General features: G+C 29.2%; 2 protein-coding genes across 3 annotated transcripts; both read left to right on the top strand.

The window, feature by feature from the left end:
- The first annotated feature begins 12,173 nt into the window (after nucleotides 1–12,173).
- Nucleotides 12,174–17,171, top strand: LOC124937680 (pentatricopeptide repeat-containing protein At5g15280, mitochondrial). Of its 2 annotated transcripts, none has more exons than XM_047477980.1 (3): nucleotides 12,174–12,388; nucleotides 12,503–16,305; nucleotides 17,044–17,171. In XM_047477980.1, exon 2 carries the CDS (start codon nucleotides 12,585–12,587, stop codon nucleotides 16,293–16,295), a length of 3,711 nt encoding a protein of 1,236 aa, XP_047333936.1. In that variant the 5' UTR covers nucleotides 12,174–12,388; nucleotides 12,503–12,584; the 3' UTR covers nucleotides 16,296–16,305; nucleotides 17,044–17,171. The 2 variants fall into 2 exon arrangements, with proteins under 2 accessions (XP_047333936.1, XP_047333937.1); XM_047477981.1 differs by having other exon boundaries at nucleotides 16,928–17,059.
- On the top strand, nucleotides 17,062–18,352 carry LOC124939687 (KH domain-containing protein At3g08620-like). The gene is made up of 6 exons (XM_047480137.1): nucleotides 17,062–17,171; nucleotides 17,254–17,342; nucleotides 17,415–17,569; nucleotides 17,653–17,787; nucleotides 17,856–17,972; nucleotides 18,053–18,352. Exons 1-6 carry the CDS (start codon nucleotides 17,062–17,064, stop codon nucleotides 18,350–18,352), a joined length of 906 nt encoding a protein of 301 aa, XP_047336093.1.
- The last annotated feature ends 569 nt before the right edge of the window (nucleotides 18,353–18,921 follow it).

Below are 18,921 nucleotides of genomic sequence, written 5' to 3'. Positions count from 1 at the left end.
GAGATTAAAGTTGTTTTTTGGATGCTATTACTGTATTGCCGAAGTAAGCCATGCACAAGTTATTCGAATTAAGCTTTTTTTACCTTTAAGCTATTCATAGTGGGTATTTGAATAGGTTATTTGGATAAATATGAAATGAAAAATCTTGTCTTGTGATCTATAAAGTCTATACGTGCATTTTGCTAAATTGAATTTATTGGTGAACTTTTAAAAGGGGGTATAATATACACATAGGTTTTATTTTATCATTAGAAAAAAGAAAAAAAGGAAAAGAAAAAAAAGTGTATAAAACAAAGGGGTTTATTTGATTTTTTGGGGTGTCTTTATCTGTATTGCCTGATGAGGGAGTAGAGGACCGAAAGAGGTCCACACTCCACACCCACCCTTTTGAAGGGTCACTATCTCTCTGTAGTCTGGCACACATATGGGCCTGAGAACTCTTTATTGATCCTTGTTTAGTCATCTCGATCGGCCATAACTACTTAGGGACAAGTCTCTTGTTGAATAGTTTTTTATTTAATTTTAATTTTATTGGGCAATATATCTATCTAGTTGATGCCAAACTCACTGATTAGCATATCTGCAAAGTCAACTTTCACTCTTGCATGTCCATACACAATGGCCTACTTAGTGAAATTGGGTATGATTCATTATCAATGTTGAACAATCTCTAGTTCAACCATCATCATCATTTTCCATAGAACTAAGCTAAGCTCAGTGCCGGTCCTGAAAGTTGGGTAGTGTTGAGGGGACTATACATCTTCTTTATAAGCTTGAGAAAGCATATTTTTTTGAAAATAAAAGCTAATATAGGTTGAATCAGCTAAGCCCATAAGATCTGTCTTTATTTTGTTTTTGTTTTTGCTAAATTGTGCAGCAGTAGACAAGCTAGTGCATTCTGTTTCAAATTCTAAACCAATAATTACACGTATGATTGCATTGATCAGACAAACGTGACCTGGGAAAAGAGACAACATGTTTCTCTCTTTCTCTTTCTTGCTCTATGTTTCTTTCTTCCCCTTTCATCAGATTTCTTCTGTACTAGATTGGCACTTTGTCCTCACACCCTCTATCTATCTATCTATCTCTCTCCTCTCCCTCTTGTCAAATATGATCATGTGTTGGTTCGATAACACAGATCATTGGTCCCCTGTAACTTTAATCGATTAGGATTTATGACTACTGCTTTAATAATTTACATTCCCCAAATTGACAGTTTTCTTACCGTATAGATCTCTATTGTTAACTTTGTTATCATCTCATACCATCATTAATTGAGACTCTGGACTGAAATAATACATGACAGAATATGTACTCTTTTTTTTTTTAGTTTCAAAGTTGAATGTACAGGGTAAAAAAATGAGTTATACCCTTATCAACCTATGTATTAACTTACCCTAGCTAAAAGGACTTGTTTGATTTGGGGTTTTATTTGAATAACCACCTGGTTATTTTCAAATAATCTCATTTGATGTTGTTTACTTCTGTATTCAAATCACTCTTGTCATATTCTCAAAAACTAAATCATTTGAAAGTATTAAGTTCATCTTAAACTTTTTTCTTGTGAGAGTTGATTTACTGAAATTTTAAATATATATGGAATAAAAATAAAATCTAGAACAGTATAATAAATTAAATATCCAGAAACCCAACTCATGAAAGTAAGTAAAAGTGGTCTTAAAGATTATAAAGGTTGGCTCTGTTGCAAGAACCCACTATAGTGCCCTTTTTCTAGCTAGGGTGCAGATTTTTTAAAGGTTTTTTTTTTTGTTTTCTCAATTTATATATTAAAATTCTTACTATTTTTAGTTGACAAATATATATATAAAAAATTAAGATAAGAGTGTTATTTTATGAAAATTATTCAAAAAATTGTAACTTTAGAAACAACTTATCAAATAAATTAAAGCAAGTGAATAGTGTTTTTAATTAGAATTAGCAGTATCATTTACAACAACTCTAACCATGAATTTGTTTAAAGGGTTTTGATATCTGTCATTATGTATAATCAACATATACAATAGAAAAAAGAAAGAATGATATGATGATGATGATTTAGCAGCATAAAGATCAAAATTGTAATGACTAATGAGAAGGGCATAATTGCACTTTTTGACTATTAAGGGACCTTATTAGGGGAAAAAAGAAAAAGAAAAAGCTAATGCTGTACAGGCTAAGGGGAAAGAAATGGAGCATATAAACCAACAACAGTAGCTTTAGCTTTGGCTTTGGCTTTGGCTTTGGAGATGCCCAAAAGAAGGGCTTTCTTCAAAATATGGTCAATAATTTATGTATGATAAAGAAAGCATTAAAAGAAGAACATTGTACTTTGTAAGAGAGCCTGTAATGGGCATGTTGATTGAGTCATATATAATTGATCTTTAATTCTTTGTTGTGGATTTAGTGTCAAATGAAACATAAAGACAATCATATTTATATGTAAGTTTTTTAAGTAATTAACTGTCTGAAACTTGAAAGTGAAAGCAGAAGCTATCAGTTTTTGTCACAATGGATGAAACCAAGCTACAAAATTCCAAACTCTTACTGAATGAATATAATCAGACTCTTCATAGCATGCATGCATAAGTTCTGGACATTTCTAGTGTCATTTTTCTCTATTCACATATTCAAAATCAGTAAACAGAAGGGGAGGGGGGTCCACTTGCCAATATATAATTACTAATTTAATGTTTTTTAATTATAGGTGTGGGTTTGATATATATATTTTTGAATTCAGTCCATGAAACTATTTCATCATTCAAGAAAGTATTGATGTCTCATTTATAGTAGCTCGTTTGATGAATCTTTTATCTTTTTTATCCAAATATTCATACATTATTTTCCTTTTAGACTTGTATAGAGTTGTTGCAAATATATGTAATATGTGATTAAGACATTGATTTGAAATCACTTTCCTAATGTCTGTTTCTAGGAGGGACTTCGATTTGTCTTCCCAGGTATATGACCAGAGCCGACCCTTTTTGAGCTGATCCAGCCCCAAGTAAAAAAATATGTAAAAATAGCTTGGCTGCTTAGTTCTAGTTTAAAAAGATTGTTTATTGGTCAAATTTGAATCCAAACCAAATAAAAATTTCAATTGTTATCATTAAACACTGTGCTAAACTTTTTCATATTTAAAAAAATTAATAAATTTAAGTAAATATTTTGTTTTTTTTATTAAATGGACTATTCTGGGTGGACTGGCTTAGTCTGTGGGCTTGTTGGACTTACCTTAGCCTTTTAGTCTTAGAGTTGACTATGTATATGAAATATGTGTTAATTTCTTTCAGTATTTTTAAAATTTTAAATGTTATAGCATGTTCTCATTGTCATGCTCATATTTCAACTTAAAATATTCTAAATTTGAATAGAATTCGTAGCATTTGAACTCTAGTCATTTTTTAGGTAAGGATAAAATAATAACCTCTTTATTGTCTCTAATTTTAAACTCTTAATAATTTTTAATAAATCTTCTAAATTTGAATATTTTCTTGATTAAGCCAAAATATTAGTGTGAAACTATTTGGTTGGTGTCATTTGAGCTTTTTTTTAACTATATGTAAATCTCAAAATAACTAATCAAAATAACTAATCATTAATCAAAATACGATTTAGTTCTCTAAATTCTTGTTGTCATGATTTAATAAGAGTGATTAACAAGTAATCTAAGTATATGGCTATAAACAGATTTTTGTTCCAACATTAATAAAGAAATATATAAATATATATATATATATATATATATATATATATATATATATATATATATATATATATATATATTATTTCAAGGTATAACATGCTTGCTTGGTCTAAGTTAATAAATCACATCTATTCTCCCATGCATATAACAGAACACGTGGGCATGATTGATTTGGGTTTATTTTGAAAAATAAAAAATTAATTAATTTGTTTGATTGATTGATTTATTTATTTTTATAAAAAAAAAGTAATTATTAAAATACTTTTAGTATATTTAATATTTTAAAATAAAATAACAAGTAATTATATCTTTTTGTATAATTGATGATGAGCTATCTATCTTTTTGCTGTTCATATTTAATTTTTAATTTTCAAAATTCATATTTGTTTTATTTTTATTTAAAAAAAAGTTAGCATGCCCCACTTTTATTTACAGATTTCACAATCTCAAATAATTGACTTGGAAGATCAAATAAAATTGTTATTTATAAATTATTATCATTATTATTTACTTTTTATTGTATTATTTAAAATAATAAAACATATTACTTATTATTATAATATTTTAATTTAAACTATTTTTTTTTACAAAAGTTAGTTTATTTCAAATAAGAGTTGGTTATCTTTAACAAATATAATATGATATTATGTACTATTTTATTTTAAACTTAAGTTGTGATAAATCGTGTCACAATTTCAACCTTAATAATTAAATAATTTTGGTCATGGGCCTAATAAAATATATACCAAGTATCTATCTATGTGAGAATCTTTGTTGATCTTTGACAATGAATTAAATAATTATTTAAGTAATAATATGGATGTGGCTTAGTCTTATCAAAAGAAACGAACCAAACAAACAAACAAATCTTGGAATCTGCAGACTGTCGTTTGTTTTCATTTGCTAATGCTTACTAAATTAATAAATAATTCCATAATTATGTCACAATATCTATCTCCACTATCTTTTACAAGATTTTCTCAATTCCCATCTCTTTCACACATATATATATAATATTATTTTGCAAATTCAACTATCATAGAATGTTGCAATGGTTTAAAGAAAAAAAAAAGTGGAAAAATGATATGGGTTTTCACTTTAAAATAAAAGATTGGGTCAAAATGAATTTTATCTTTTAATGTTGATTGCGTTAAAATAAGATTAATTATCGTGGGTTAAACACATCATATGCAAATACACTTAAAAAAAAAAAATAAGACTAATTCAAATATTTCGCAAACACACTGATGTCTACGCGATGAACTCGAATTCAAGACATCAATGAGACAAGTTATATGGCAAAAAGATGTGAACATTTTATCTTACTACTAATGAGTCTTACAATCAATTAATTCAATTATTTATATATAATTAATATCTACAATAACACATGCAAGTGGTTAGAGTCAGTTAATTAATTACTTCTTGTATATTAAATTTACATAAATATATTTTTTTAAATACATAAAAACTAATATTAGTAATGTTAGTTTATTTATATTTATAGTAAATTTAACTTAACATTAAAAATATGGTTTTAATCTTTTTGTTAAAATATTTTTAGATTAATACAAAAAAATCTTAAAACAACATCTTTTCGTCTATTTTTTATTTGATTTTTTTATATTAATCATTTTATTAGTATATTTAGTTATTAAGTTTTAATTGAAAATAATACTTATATATTTCTCATACTCTTTTAATTATTTTTAAAATCACATGTTATAAATAAATATTAAGTATAAAAATAAAATTATTAGTTCCATTCATTTATATTGTTAGTCATTTAAATTACTTGGTCTTTTCAATCATCTTGTTGCTACTAATCACAAAAAATTGATATATATGCTATTTAAAATGGCTTTTAATTCTCTCTATATATTAAAGGAGATCCGCACTGAAATTGATGAATGATTTTTTTGGATTTTTTAATTTTTTTTTCATAAAGTTTAAAAATACTGACTAATCACTAGTGATCAAAAAGAGAGTCTAAACCCAATAGATTTTTTTTTAAGTAATTATAGTTCAGGTGCTTGTTTGATGTTGAATTATTTATAATTATTTAGAGTTTTAATTGATTGAATTACTTTAAATTTTGTAAGAATAAAATAAAAATATATAAATATTGGATGATTATTAAAAAATAATAGAAAAAACCAGACAAGAATTATTAGATGGATCCGCCATGATAAGTCAATAATGTTCACACGAATATGTTAATTAATTAATTATTTATTTATTTATGTGGGCTTGAACTTTTTTGGGAAGTGGGCCCAATAGAAGAAGCAGTGATGGAAATCCTAGTCATTGCCCAATGGGATTATCCATTCTTTCCTCTGTTTGGTATCATTCATTCTCTACCCTACCTATTACAATTATTATTATTATTATTATTTTAATATACATTTATATAATTATATCCCATTATTTTTACTTTTTCAAAACAAAAAAAAAATTCATAGGAATCTTAAATGACTTGGACATGAATCTAAATTACAAGCTACAAAATTCATTAAGAAGAATTTTAACCTATTCCAGTTTCCATCAGCCCAATTATTTATTTGGGCCTATTTTAGTCAAGTATAGGATATAATTTGAAAGCCCAGATGACTGTATAAATCAATTTATTTGATCAACAACTATTTATTGTTTATTATTTTTTGTGAAAACAAATTTATTTATTTGTTTATACACTGGTTTTATATTATCAAGCCATCCACCTCAAATCTATGCAAAGCAGTGGAGTTTTGGCCCTCGGGAAAAAAAAAAAAAAAAAAGATTTTTTTTTTTTTTAGGGATTTCAACTCATAACCAATTAAGTTTTTATCTTTTAACAACTAAACTATAACAACTTATCTTTAAAATTACAATAAATTTAATTAAATATCTAACTAATTTAAATAAATGGGCGTATATGTTAAGAAGAGGATGTCTTAAGTCTCCATATTATAACCAAAAAAATTTAACAAACATGACATTATTCATAATTTCATAATTCTTTTAAATTTAATTCATTTATCTAATTTTAAAAAAATGTTCGGCTATTTTTTTTAAGTATATTTTAACTTTTTTTAAGTTCGCCTCAATTCTAATTTTTGGATTCGGTCCCTGAATATGTGCTTCGGACACATTTAATCAAATACAATTTTACAAGTACATTAAACAACTATAAATCTTTTTTACTCTCACAAAATGAGTCAATTTTACTCTCATATTATAATATATATTTCTTTAAAAAAAAAATCTTGTAAATGAGACCCGCGTGCATCCAAAATAATGAATCATATTAAAAAAGTTAATTAAAAAAAATCTTCTATTAAAAAAGAACATTATTGTGGGATAACATGGTTATTTCGAGAATAAACGTATATCAAAATATTAATAAACATTGCAATAAAAACAAACTAATCTTCTCAATTGCATCTATCTTTGTTCTCCATTACTCAAGAATCAAGATATTATATATATTTGAAATTAGTATTATTGTTATGGAAATTGAGATGTTATAATAATGTTTTAAAAATAAAATAAAAAAATAAAGATAAGGTAGCTAATTAATATTCCAGGTCATGAAGCCATGCATGCCCTTGCCCACATAGGGGTTGCATGTGTCTATCTAGACAGGTGGTAAATAAATAAATAAATATAAATAAAATTAATTTGAAGGATAAATGTTAATTTGATGCATAAAGTTGAATAGATATTTCAAATTTATTTATTAATTTGTAAAAGATGTTTATTATGTAATTCCATAAATTAAAGATGTTATATTGAAGGAGTCAATTTGATGTATAATATTGATATCATATGTTATATATGTGGCTGGCTATAAAGCCTTTGGATATATACTAGCAAATATTGACAATAACAAAAACACCAATGTGAGCCACATTCATACATAAAAATGGTGTTTTATAGAACAATTATATTTATCAATAATCTATTTATTTTACATTAAACTAAGTAAAAGCAAAATAGAAACATAAAGTCTATCATCTTTATAATATGTGGACTCATATATATGTGCTTAACTATTTTTTATTATATATCAACCATTTTAAAAAAAAGAAAAAACATTAACAACTTACTATACCAGTGTTTTTGTGTGAATGATAAAAAAAAAAAACCATTTGACCTAATTGGAAGTGGGCGAACATTTGAACTCAAATTCAATAATATACATTGTTAAACACAGCTTAATTTACAAAAATAAAAAAATTAAAAAAATTCAAATATATATATATATATATATATATATATATATATATATATATTTATATATATATATATATATATTTATATATATATATATATATATATATAAACAAGTCCAGTCATTTCATAGTTCAATTCCATGTCCAATCCCTTTTCCATAGTCCCACACCACCCCTGCAAACTCCCATTTCTTGTCTACACATTTTTTCTCTCTTGCAATAATACTTAAAAAAAAAAAAAATCATTTATTTCCACAATAATTTAGCACTATTCTCCTCCAATTTTATTCATATAAACAAATAACTTTTATTTAATTTAATGTAAAATAAATATTATTTTTTTATAAATGTAGAATGGTAGTATAATTCTCAATTTATAACACTTATTTTAATTTAAAGGGTTTTAAGCTATAATTATTTTGAAAATAATATGAAACATGAATTTCTTAGCTCTAATAATGAGAGAAACATGTATGGATGTTGAATATCTGAATAAAGTGATGAGATTGGCTAAAAGCCAAAGCATGCAGATATTATTATTAGTATCACTCCCACTCAGACCACACACAGACAGCCATACTTTGTCCATTCAATCTCCTCGATCTCATTCATCATCGATCTAATTCATTAATAATATATATATTAGGGTTGGGCTGGGCAACAACATGAGTGGATATTCAAAGATGAAGATGGTGACCAAAACTAACTCATTAAGATCCTTAGACGACATTATGCCAGCAGATCTAGACCCAATATTCTCTGATGATTTGGACATGAACATGAACATGGACATGAACATGAACAGTAAAAGAAGAAGAAGCCTAAAGCTCATCAACACCCAAGAAACAGATGATGATGAGGATATCAAAGGTGAAGTGTTTGGCGTGATACTCAGTCGGAAGAGTCCCACTGCCGGCGCCGGCGCCGGCCACTCTGATTCCCACCGGTTTGGGCAGCCAGATGAGGACGACGAGCCAATTATGATCACTTCTTTTTCTTCTGCCGTGAAAAGGGTATTTTCGATGAGGAGATCTTGCTCTGTTTCAGAGAGGTATTGCAGAATCCATGATAACTTTCTTCCTCTTTCTCCCCCACCTCAAGCTATACACGGAGGAGGAGGAGGAAGAGGAAGAGGATCATCATCCAAGAACAAACCGCATTCTAAGTTACTCAAGGCCTGTAAGCGGATCTTTCGGATTTAATTAATTAATTACCATTTATTTGTTTATTATCAATTAAATAAAGTCCTCTTCTAGGTTTATTTGATAATATATTAAAATTATTCCAATCATTAATATTGGATGTGTTTCATATATATCATTGTATTATCATTTTTATTTGAAGATATAAAGTTTCTCTTAATTATATCCATACCAATTAACAATACTTTCAAAGCTTTCATTTTACTTCTTTTGCATTAATTTGTCATTTTTGTATTCATTGGCCCAGCCCTAGTGTAAAGCTAAGCTCATCCATACTCAAAATCAGAAAAATAATAACACTAATAATATTGTTAGTATAATCAACTAAATTATCTTATTTTTGTTAAAAAATAATATAAATTATTATATTTATTTAATATAACGCAAAATACAACTACTCTAACCAAAAAATATTAAAAATAATAATATTATTTTTGTTTGGTTTAAAACACCTAACTCTAATTTTCATAGCTAATCTCCCATAAAAGAATATAATTCCTGTGTAAAATTAATATTGTATATCTAGATTTTTTTTTATCAATTATTTGTAAATATAGATCTCAAAAATTTAGTGAAAATTAATTGAGTATACATTTAATTTGTTATAAATTACCATTAATCTAATAATCGATAGTTAAAAGACAAATATAAGCCGTGATGTGATTTATAAAAATAAATTTCACTACAACATATAAAAGAATATATATATTTGGACATTATAATGAAAATATTTACATTTATAAGTGTTGAATAAAAAAATATAAACATTAATTATAATATAATCTATTATCACTTAATTTATTAATAACATATAAAAATATATTTTATTTTAAATTATTAATTTTATTTTATCATTATATATTTACACTTTCATTTTTTACCAAACAAATCCTAATTTTCAAAATAACTCCCATCGTTACTTTTCAAATAATTATATTTTTTTTAAAACTCGAATCCAAAGAAGCCTATATTGTGACACTGACTTTCATGTTCATCATCACACCATTCAATGCTATGAATCCTGTTGTTTCTGACTACTTATCCTGATAAATAATTCCTCAAAATATATTGTTCAATTTTTATTTTTATTCAACAATTTTTACTGTAGTTTTTATATGTTTAAACTCTCAGACAGCTTGATTGATGTAGTTTTTTTTAGTAATTAAATATTTTAAAATAAATACTGATATTTTATGAGTTATTCGGCATTTTAACATTTTAATTGAAGTTATCAAACAAGCCAAATCAACTCATATAATAAGTCAATTTTTAAGCACATTTAGATGTCACATTTTAAGTATACTAATGTCAAAACTAAAACAACAGAAAAATGATGCGACAAATTACTCAACTCAAACGTGCAGTTTACAAAACTAAAGTAAAATTAATTTTTTAATTAATCAATTTTCAACAATTACTTTACTTATTTTATTAATTAAAATACTAAAACATCTTATATTTTAAAATATTAATTTTTATTTTATTTATATATATATATATATATATTTAAATCTTTTTACTAAAAGTAATTATTACATTTTCAAAATCATTAACAATTATTATTATTTTCTCTTAATTTTTAAAAACTCAATCCAAACAAAACCTGAATTTTCTAGGCTATTTCTATTAAAATTCCAATACTAAATAAAATCACACCATTTTTATCTAAACAACTAATCTTATCACATCGTGTTTAAGAGCATTCTTATCCATGACCCATAAAATGAGTCATGATGCTGGTTATGGTTGATTTTGTCAATTTATTATGACTAAATGGTTAGTTATTCCATGACCAAAACCACAATCATGTCATTAGGTTTTTTTTTTTTTTTTTAAATTATGATAAAAATCACAACCAAAGTCATCCAATCAAATGTTACCATTTGTTATCTCTCATCTTTGAAACTCAATTTTAATATTATTTATAATTTTTTTTTTTAAAAAATATATATATATATTAAAATTCATAATTTTTCGAGATCTACAAATAGGGATCACTCTTGCTATATTTCGGAGCACAAAAAAATCACAATTTTCTCTATTTTTACTAATTATCTTCATTTGCTTACAATTATCTATAATTAATACTAAATTATTATGGATAACTACAACAATAATCCAAACACTTCCGTTGATTTTAATCCCGAATATGAAAGTTTTCGAAAGTTCAAGCGTAATAATCTAACTGAGTGACAAAATATGATGTCTACGGGAGATGATTACAGTATATCTCCGAATTAGAAATTAATTATTATTATTATATTTAAAAATTATTTATTATTTTTTTAATTTAAAAATAAAAATAATATTTTTTAATTCATGATCAAGATTTTTTTAGTCAGTACAATAAACCATAGTAATCAAATCACTCAATTCAACACAAAATTGTTAAAATCTATATACTTTATTTTTATAAAATTTAAAATTTAAATAAAAGATGTTATGCTAATTTAACTAATAACCTATTTCTTCATTATTTTTTAAAAAAAAAAAAAATCCTCAACCTTTTCCCTCAAAATAACCAAATATCAAACAAGCCAACATTAATAATCCAAATCTAAACATAGATTAATTTTGATGTGAAATCAGGTAAATTTTAAAATATAACCACACTCATACCAAAAGTTCTCAATTTTTTTTTTTTGTAGTGAGATTTTAAATATATATATTTGTCTAATAATATTTGTTTTAAATTTATACTAATTTTAATTTTAATAAATTTGTTTTATTATTTATTATTTAAAATTTAAATTTTCATTTCATTATTTTGAATTATTTATATATAATTTTTTTATTTAAATTAATGACAATTAATAATTATTTTTTAAAAAAAAAATAACAATTTCATATAAGTGGTGGGTAATTAGCGATGGAATGAGGTAACTTTCAATAAATTAACCTCGTTTTTATTTTTTTTAATAAAAAGTTAGTTTTTCTGAAAGAATGAAATCGGTTACGGATATGGGCAACTGGGTCGGGTCGGGTCACAGGTTTCGCCTGAATTGCAGGTGTTCTCCTCATCTCAGCTCGTCTCTGCCTGTTCGTCGACGATGGTCGTCCCTCCCTCCAGAAATTGGAAAACCCTAAAACTAGAATTCCTTTTCATGGTTTTTCCATTCAGAAGATTGAAGATGATTCACTGAAGTAGGTGAATAGCTCAGGCAATGGGTTTATTAACTTTCTTAAGCGGCGATGGAGAACGGACGGAAGAAAGGGAACCTAAACGGTACATTCGTTTCCAATGGAGGATTTAAGAAATCATAAGCAAGGTTATTATTATATTTTGCTTATTTCTCTTTTACCCATAAACTTCTATTCCTGCAATGTTTCATATCTACTATAGTTCAAAATTCCAAATGATTTTCGTTTTGGATCTCTAAAAGATTGAAATTGCGAGTTAACTCGCCTGTTTGACAGCCATGCTACATGGGATTCAACTTTCTGTAGAGATTAAAGCAAACGGAGATGATATCCAGAACCACTGCAGCCGCCAGAGGAGCTATTTTCCACCGGCTTCTCTTCAACTTCTCTACCCGGACACGCCGCATTGATTGGGTTTGCTCATTTCTTTCAATCTCCTCCATTAATTTCCAGTCTTATACATCATCTCCCAAAGAACATCTCTTACCACTACCAATATCTTCAGTTAAAGCTTCTGGGTTTGTAAGAGCGGTGACCCTTAGATGTTCATATATATGGGACAAGAAAGATGAAACCCTTACAAACCCTTCTCTTAAACTCTTACTTTTAGAACTCTGTAACATGTGTCCAGAGATTGCTCGAAGCTACATTCGGTATTCATTGCTGAAACCAGATGATATCCTTGAATTGTTGCTTGGATTTCAATCTGACGTGGGGAAGTTTGAGATTGAAGTGAAAAAGGCTAATTGTTTGTGGGCAATTTTTAAGTGGGCTGATGATCAATCTAGGGATTTCATACACCTCTCTCAATCCTGCAAACTTATGTACCAAAGATTCATCCAAGTTGGATTGGTTAGGGAGCTCGAGTGTCTGCAATCCAGAATGAACAGCAAAGGAATTCCGTTCGATAGTAATGAACCACTAGATTATCTAGTTGAATATTACGTCAGGGATGGAGAACTAGATCGTTCTATATCAACGTATGATCGATTCAAGAGTCAAGGTCTTGTCCCTTCACTGTCTTGTTACAATCTGCTTCTTAAATTCCTGATTCAAGGAAACAAAACCCGAATGGCAGTTCGTGTTTTTATCGATATGCTGGAGAATGGATTTGGGATTGGAGAAATAAGTGATGTGGATAACGTCATTCTATTACTTTGCAAGGATGGAAGCATTCAGGAGGCAAGATCTCTTGTGAGGAAGGTAATGGCATTTGGAACAAAACCTAGTGAAGTGATTATTGATGCCATTGCCATTGGATATTGTGAGAAGAAAGATTACGACGATTTACATAGTTTCTTTAGAGAAATGGGGAATCCACCTAGCGTGGCAGTAGGCAACAAGATTATATATTCTTTGTGCAGTAATTCGGACATAGAAACAGCTAGTTCCTTCTTGCGAGAATTGGAGAGCATAAATTTTCAAGCTAATGAAATAACTTTTGGTATTTTAATTGGTTGGAGCTGTCAAGAAAGAGATTTGAAGAATGCTTTGATTTCTTTATCAGAAGCTCAATCGAGAAAACTGAAACCTAGCTTATACTCTTACAATGCTTTGATTGGTGGCATTTTCCGTGAAGGCATATGGGAAAATGCCAAGCAGATCCTTGACGAAATGCACGATGTAGGAATTACCCCAAATTTATCGACTTTCAGGATTCTCTTAGCAGGCTATTTTGAAGCTAAACAGTTTGATGAAGTGATAACATTGGTGGGTAAGATGGCTGAACTTGGTCTCACTAGGCTATCCTCTATCGACGATCCCTTATCGAAAGCGTTTGTTCTTCTTGGGCTCGATCCAGTTAAAGTGCGAAGGGATAACCATAAGGGAAAAGCAGAGTTTTTTGATAATCTTGGCAACGGACTTTATCTGCATACAAATTTTGCTATTTATAAGAAAACAGTGGGTGATGTTTTCAGGGATTCAATCTTTCCGGATTTTAACTCTCTTATAATTAACCATTGCTCCGATGGAAATCTCTCAACTGCGCTCGAGATTCTCAATGAAATGCCACAATGGGGTCAGGAGCTGTCGGCTTCTTCTTTATCGAGTTTGCTGAAATCACTTTGTACAAAGACAATTGCCAATCTCTTGGATAAAAACAATAGCATGCTGAAGGTGGTTAATGAACTCGATCAAGAAACCTTAAACCTGCTTGTTCAATCACTCGCCAAAGAGGGTTTCACACATAAAGCCATGATCGTCCTCGAAGGAATGCTGCAACGACGTTTAAGAGTCGACAGCAAGACATATAACTCCCTTATCAGTAGTTTATGCAAGAGAGGAAAATCGAGGGCTTTCCGGAATTTATGGGAGATTGCACGTAAAGACGAATGGATCCCTACAACAGATAGTAACGTTCTTATGAGATGTCTTTGTCGCAAAAGATTTATTCCGGAAGCAATTGAGCTTCTCTCTATCGCGATGGATTCCGCAGTTTGTCTTTCTTTAGTCGAAAACTTGTGCAATGTTGGATTTACCGAAGTTGCAGTTATAGTTATTGACGAGCTTCGAAAGAATGGATTCGTCTTTCAGGAGGAAGAGGTTTACGACAGTTTAATAACAGGTTTCTGTAATGAGAAAAGCTTTTCGAAAGCTTTTACGATGCTCAATGTTGCGCTTGATACGGAGTGGGTTCCGCAGATGGATACTCTCCTTCGTTTGATTCCCGAGTTACACCAAGCTAATCACGATCACAATCGATTTACTCAGTATTTGAAATCGGTTGTGTTGAACGAGCAGTCAGTTTCTTTACATTGTGGTTTGATGAATTATTTCGGTAAGATGGGGATGGTCAAGGAAATGACTAATGTTTTTCAAAACATTTTATCGAAGGGTCTTGTTATGGATTCCGAGGTTTACAATGATTTAGTCCAAGGTTATTGTCGAGGTAATGACTTCACGAAAGTTAGGGAAGTGATCGGCATTTTGATTAGAAATAAAATCGATATATCGATTGAGAGTTTCAGAAAACTCGTCCGCTTTATGTGCTCGAATGAGAAGGCGGCTATGGCTTTCAATATGAAAGAGCTTATTATCCGTGACAACCTCGTTTTCTATAATGTTCTTATTTTCTATCTTTTGAAAACGGGAAATAGTTGGTTAGTTGATTCATTGCTAGACGAGCTTCAAGAAAAGGAAATTCAGTTTGACAGTTACACTTACAATTTTCTCCTCTTCGGTCATCCCAAATGCAAGGACACGGCTTGTTCATTGGATTATTTGGTTACTGTGATACAAAAAGGTTATAAACCGAGTGATCGTAATATTAGGAACTTAATTATCCGCCTATGCGAAAATAGAGATCTCAAGAAGGCTATGAACTTAAGCCGGGAAATGGAGCTACGAAATTGGATTCATCCTTCGACTGTACAAAAATCTATAGTCGACGTTCTTTTCAAACAAGGAAAACTCGAGGAAGGTTTGAGATTTCTCGATCAAATGTTTATCAAAGGACTAATACCCAACAACATTAATTACGATACACTGATTAAAAGGATTTGTTCGATTGGAAGAACAGATAGGGCGGTAAATCTTTTGAACATAATGTTGAAGAAAGGAAATGTACCGAATTCGGAGAGCTATGATGCAATAATCCAACAACTCGTTTCTCGTGATCAACTTGACGAAGCTCTAGATTTCCATGCTGAAGAGTTGGGTAGAGAAATGAAGCCAAGTAAGATAACATGGCATATGTTAATTCAACGGTTGTGCGTGAAAAGGCGAACTGAAGAAGCCGAAAGACTTTTGAATATGATGGTTGAAATTGGGGAAATTCCGAGTGAGGAGATGTATACCTTTGTGATTAGAAATTATTGCGGAAATAATAACATTGTTCGAGCATCGGTTGTTTTAAAAGCGATGCAACAACACGGTTATGAGCCTAATTTTGGGACTCATTGGTCTCTTATAAGAAACCTAAGCAATTCGAACAAGGATGATAATAGGAGTTCCGAAAGGCAACCTTTTCTATCGAATCTTCTTTCGAAAAGTGGATTCGGTCGAAGGATTTTTGGCCGTGACGAAACTCAATGAAGGTGACAAGGTATCATACATAAATGTTTATTTTCATGAAAAAAAAAGTAATTAGATGTTTTATTGTTAAATTAGGAAAGCAAGAATATGTGTTTATAGATGCTATTCAATTGATTTAAATGTTGAATAATAATAGCTTATTTGACCATCTCTCTTTCTTTATAATTTACATGAAATCATGTATCAGGCCCATTGAACAAATCAATTATATATTTTTCATATCAAGAGTGTCAAAAAAGTTAATAATGTAGTCCTTGAACAATAACTGAAACAATAAACTAGTCCCCAAAGAATAAACATCAAACAAATTGATCCACTACAGAGGGCAAGAACTTTGGTAACAGTAGATTTGAATTTGAAAAAAGTGAAAACTGAGTTTACTCAGTGTGGTGAAAACTGGAATCTTCCCAAGTTAGCAGCTTGATGGAGTATCAAATAGGGATATTCGATTAGATCAGAAGATCTATATTAAATAATATGTAAAATAGTGTATTGAATATGACACTATTGACTTTATTTTACAAGATTAATTATTGATGGCATGATTTTTACATCATAATTATTTATGAGAGTCCAAAAAGAAAGGAATATGAGAGTCCTCTGTCTGTTTTGGCTGTCTCTGTTTCTCTCAGGGCCGGCCTGAAATTGCTGTAAATCATCCTCTCTACTAAATGATTTTTACTTAAATTCATGATTTGGGTGATTGTTATTGGGATTTCCTCCTGATTTTGTTATTTGCTACAAGAAGACTGTTTCTTTCTGGGTCATGGATAATAATAATGGGATCCCACATTCATATGGAAGTTACTTTCAGTTTTGCCCAACTGACAGTCCTCTTCAAAGGTCTCCTTATTTAATCTCACTAGATCGCGAAAGGTGAGAGTTTTGAATCTTCTTTATAAGTTTTTGAATCTTGACGTGAATTTTATCGGATCCTCACAATCTATCATAATGGCAGATATGAATTGGCACAGTTGATGGCAGAGAGACAGAAACTCGAACCCTTTATGCAAATCCTACCTTATTGCACCAGCCTTTTAAACCAAGGTATTTTTTCAATGTTTCTAGTAAATTTGTAATTTTGGCTCCATCCCAACAAAAACCTGTAAATTTATTCAGAAATCCTGAGATTGTCGCGGATAATGTTTTCAAATCAAATACAAATGGAACATGAATCAACGGTGAAGGAACATAATAATAATATTAACAACAATAGTCTCAAGTTGTCATATATTGGACAAACAAACAATTGGCCTTCAGCAGTTCAACCAGAGGTGTGTTGTTTTTTCCTTCTTTTTGTTCCTTGAATTCAACATATATACATAATAATAATAATCTTATATCATTTGGTGGGTAGACACTTCAGGAGAATGAACTAATGGACAACTATCATCAAGTTGTCTCCAATATGGGTTGGCACGGATTGGATTCTAATACGACGATAGTGAAAAGAGTGATCAGACTTGATATTCCCGTGGACAAGTTCCCAAACGTATGTTAAAAGTGATCTGAATCTCTCTCAATTTAGGGAGAACATCTTTTTAATTATACTTTCTGCAGTATAATTTTGTGGGTCGAATACTTGGACCGCGTGGAAATTCACTTAAGAGAGTTGAAGCTGCAACTGGATGCAGAGTTTATATCAGAGGCCAGGGCTCTGTCAAAGATTCAATAAAGGCGTGTGCATCTTTTTTTCCACCTGAATTTATTTGTTTTAGCGGAAGAAATAGTAACAATTGATTGTGGTGGTTTTATAGGAAGATAGATTGAAAGGGAAAGCTGGATTTGAGCATCTAGAAGAACCGTTACACCTTGTGGTTGAAGCGGAACTTCCAGAGGAGATGATTGAGTCGAGATTGGAACAGGCGATTGTTATTTTGGAAAGCCTACTTAAACCAGTGGAGGATGAATCAATGGATTATTTGAAAAGGGAACAATTGAGAGAGCTGGCAATGTTAAATGGTACATTCACTTTCAGGAGGGAATTGGCATCATCATCTCCTTTCAACAACAATCATAATAATATAGGAATGAAGAGGCCTAACACAGGTAGATGATGATCATCTACTTTTTATTTATTTATTATTATCTGTGTATAAAATTGACAAACCTCATTGCATTGTTCATATATTTTCGTCATACTTGTATTTTTTGATTTGACTTCAATGTCCATTATTAATATATATTTTATAATTTGACATTGATAAGTATTGATCAAATACAGATATATAGTAAGAGAAAAGTACACATTATTAATATATTTACAATTTACAAAGTAATGGGTTGTTGGAATGGATGGAATTCAGCTTTATTTGTTTTTTATTAGTTTGATTAAATATTTTTTTTTTCACCTCTCAAATTTGAGTTAGTGTTGATGTGTTTTGTTTAGTGCAATAATTTATTTAGTTGGATCGAATTTGTCATCTTTGATTTTTATAATACGAATAATACTTATAATCGGTTGGTTCGTATAACAAATGAGATGATCATGTCGGATTCAAAGTTTTTATTTTTCTAATAAGGAGTTTTGGAATTTATCATTCATCTAGATGTTTTTTTCTACATTTATCTTTATTGATTTATATAAGTCTGGCTGGTTTGATCGCTCAGTAATATTGGCAGAACT

The sequence above is a fragment of the Impatiens glandulifera genome, chromosome 5, assembly GCF_907164915.1.
Source record: "Impatiens glandulifera chromosome 5, dImpGla2.1, whole genome shotgun sequence".
Taxonomy (NCBI): Eukaryota; Viridiplantae; Streptophyta; class Magnoliopsida; order Ericales; family Balsaminaceae; genus Impatiens; species Impatiens glandulifera.
This window is presented reverse-complemented; position numbering and strand designations above follow the sequence as displayed.